Source organism: Syzygium oleosum, unplaced genomic scaffold (genome assembly GCF_021117445.2).
Source record: "Syzygium oleosum isolate NSW1041296 unplaced genomic scaffold, Sole_v2.1 Sole_v2.11, whole genome shotgun sequence".
Classification (NCBI taxonomy): Eukaryota; Viridiplantae; Streptophyta; class Magnoliopsida; order Myrtales; family Myrtaceae; genus Syzygium; species Syzygium oleosum.
Genome location: NW_026607495.1, coordinates 2,630,035 through 2,633,448, shown reverse-complemented (window position 1 = coordinate 2,633,448; position 3,414 = coordinate 2,630,035). Strand labels below are relative to the sequence as shown.

General features: G+C 40.4%; 1 protein-coding gene across 1 annotated transcript; it reads left to right on the top strand.

Annotated features, from left to right (window-relative positions):
- The first annotated feature begins 270 nt into the window (after positions 1–270).
- Positions 271–1,974, top strand: LOC115663366 (peroxidase 27-like). The gene is made up of 4 exons (XM_030585378.2): positions 271–495; positions 707–892; positions 1,121–1,286; positions 1,469–1,974. The coding sequence occupies exons 1-4, from the start codon at positions 271–273 to the stop codon at positions 1,873–1,875; spliced, it is 984 nt and encodes a 327-aa protein (XP_030441238.1). The 3' UTR covers positions 1,876–1,974.
- The last annotated feature ends 1,440 nt before the right edge of the window (positions 1,975–3,414 follow it).

The following is a 3,414-nucleotide window of genomic DNA, read 5'->3' as shown; positions in this document are numbered from 1 at the left end:
GTCAAAGGCACAAGGCGGAGTTCGAATAAGGAACACGGATCGGTACCAAATCAAGTAGGAGTTAGCTCCCAAGTTGGCTCGTACGAAGATGCATGTTGCATACAAGAAAAGTATGCTAGACTGTCGTGCTAATGACAGCCCATAAATCAAAGGTCAATTAGTGGATGGTGCGAAGTATATATAAATGCCAAAGCGGTTTGCTAATGGAAACATCCACAACAAAACACTAAGATCAAGCGACAGTAATCATCATCTTCTTGGCACAAAGCAATGGCTTGTCCAAAGCTCTTCCTGTCTGGTTTGTTGATTCAGTTGATGTTCTTGTCTCTTGTTCCTGAGTTCGCTCATGGTCAGGGTCTCAAGGTAGGGTTTTACCAGAAGACATGCCCAAATGCAGAGGCCATCGTGAAGAAGGTCATCGGCCAAGTCATGTCTGTCGCTCCGAGTTTCTCGGGTCCTCTCTTGAGGATGCATTTTCACGACTGTTTCGTTAGGGTAAGCGGGAGAATGAGCGCATGTCGAATGACTGAAAAGAACGGGTTTTATTTTCATCGAATTATCGGCTAAACATCCATTAGAACAAGTTACATTCTAACAAATGGTATTTGGCTCCACAACATACTTTTTCTAGATTCATCCGTGGATACGAACTGTTTTCTGCATGAACTTACAGTTGAATAATATTTCCTTCTGGGGTTTTCCACAGGGTTGTGAAGGTTCAATACTCTTGAACTCTTCGACCCATCAAGCCGAGAAGGACTCGCCACCGAATCTCAGCCTTCGAGGTTACCAAGTAATCGATAGAGTCAAAACGGCGTTGGAGAAGGCTTGCCCTGCCACCGTTTCGTGTGCTGACATTTTGGCCATCGTCGCTAGAGATGTCGTTGTCGCGGTGCGCACATGCATATGTCACTTCCTTTATTTATTCTTTTTACTTTGAACGTTCGTTATGTACACGCGACATAAGTAGAAATCTCCATTTTCACAAACAATCTATGTTATCTCGTTGGAAATAAATTCTATTTTCAAAACCTTTGTGACAAAACTCGATGATTTTTCTTTATGAGAAAAACATATTAATATAAGAGTTGGGTTTTTTTTCTTTTGTTTGCCACTTTAGACTGGAGGACTTTCCTATGACGCGGAAACCGGACGAAGAGATGGGGTCGTTTCCAGCTTTACAGAGCCACTTACCAATTTATTACCACCTACGGCCAACATTACAGTTCTGAAAGCAGGATTTGCAAGCAAAGGCCTCAGTGTGAAGGACCTTGTCGTCCTATCAGGTAACACCTAATCTCCAATTGTCGCTTCGTATGCTTTGCCAATTATTTTGTCGAAATTGACATAAATTAATCAGGAAGAAACTGTAATTTGAGCGCGAGATTCATCAAAACGGTCAGCACTACAAGGAGAAAACGTAATTTGTAAAGTTAGATCATGCTAATTGCGATTTCCTATTGACCAGGTGGGCACACCATCGGAACTTCACACTGCTCTTCCTTCACCAACCGCCTCTACAACTTCACTGGAAAGGGCGATGCCGACCCCTCGCTCGACTCCAACTACGCAGCGAGACTGAAGCTCAGGTGCAAGCCGAATGACCAGACCACCCTCGTCGAGATGGACCCGGGAAGCGTGAGGACGTTCGACATCAAGTACTTTGATCTCCTCTCGAAGAGAAGAGGCCTCCTCACTTCGGACTCCGCACTTCTCGCCGACAGCCAAACCAAGGCGTACCTTGACCTCCAGATCAAGACCGGTGGATCCACCTTCTTCAAGGACTTTGGAGTGTCGATGGTGAACATGGGTCGAGTCGGCGTGCTCACCGGAACGGCTGGTGAAGTCAGGAAAGTGTGTTCAAAGATTAATTAATTGAGGATTGACGATGAAGACACAGGATTGAGGATGAAACGATTGGAATTAATGGATTGCTGTTGTTTACTTTGTTTGTTGGTTCATCGTTTGTTCTTTTTGCATCTATTTCGTTCGTTCTATGTTAGGTTCCTCTAATTGTTTTGACATAGCAAGTATCTATTCATTTCGTTTTGTTGAATTTAAGCCAAATGAGAGGAAATAAAAGTCTTGGCAGATTCTTGATTTTGAACAATATAAGTGGATATAACTGTTAGAATATCCCCCATCATTTGGTTATAGGTTTTATGTGCTCTTTTTTATGCTTATGGTCTCCTTCCATCTCTTGTCTTAAGCTTTTTAGTTGAACTTTCAAACAATAACTTATGAAATACGGGAAAAATTGGTCGATCAATCTTAAACTTAATGTACAGATGCTAATTTAGTTTTAAAATTTTCAATTTTGCCAATTTAGTCATAAACATTTGCGCAAAATTCCAATGCAGTCCTTCCAGCCAATTTTCATCATGAAAGTACAATTGAGTCCTAAAACTTTCAAAAAATGCAATCAAGTCATAAAATTTATCTCGAAAATGCAACCGAGTCCTAAATCTTTCGGAAAGTGCAATCAACAAAATGACTTGATTGGATCAATTTGACAAGTTTTAGGACTGTTCCTAAATGACATCGTTATCTTAAATTAATGGGGAAAATTACCTAGTCGTTCCTAAACCTTTTGTACAAGTGTCAATTCAGTCCTAAACTTTTCAATTTTATCAATTTAGTCCTAAACTTGTGCGAAATTCCAATGCAATCATTCTAGTCAATTTTCGCTGGAATTCGCTTCACCGTCCTACATGGCACTCTCTCATGTCAGCGACTTCTGGCGAAAATTGGCCGAAAAGGACTACTTTAAAATTTCGCACAAAGGTTCAAGACTGCATTGACAAAATTGGAAAGATTAGGATTGAATTGGCAGTCATACAATAAGTTTAGGACCGATTGGGTAATTTCCCCCTAATTGATGGTCTATCAATTATAATTCCAACCACATGCAATATATAATTGATTTGTATATCCGTTGAGAATGGCCACCTAATGCACTTGACCTGACTGTTCCAGCTAGTTGATATAGTCGAATGAAAGGGCCTAAAAACTCATTTAACTACTACAAATGATTGGTCTTATTTGACATACTTATAATGGCAGCATTGCGGAACAATGGCAATTCATTATTTGGAAACTCTCTGACTGTCCTCGGGAATATTGGTGTTGCATAGTGGAGTTACCACGGCATGTGTAATTGGACAAATTTATCTCAAAAACGAGTTCGTTGGTGAGGCTTTTAGGATGGATATTAATAATCTACTCGAAGGGTTTTACATGATAGATGGGATGTTAAGAAAAAATAACATTTGTGGCAAAAAGTGGATCGTGCAATCGATCGCGATAGGGAGATCAACAGAGAAATGAGCAAGAAACAAAGACAACAACGCACGAGGATTTATTTGGTTCGGTTTAGGAGAAATTGCTCAATCAATCATAAATTAACAAAATTGG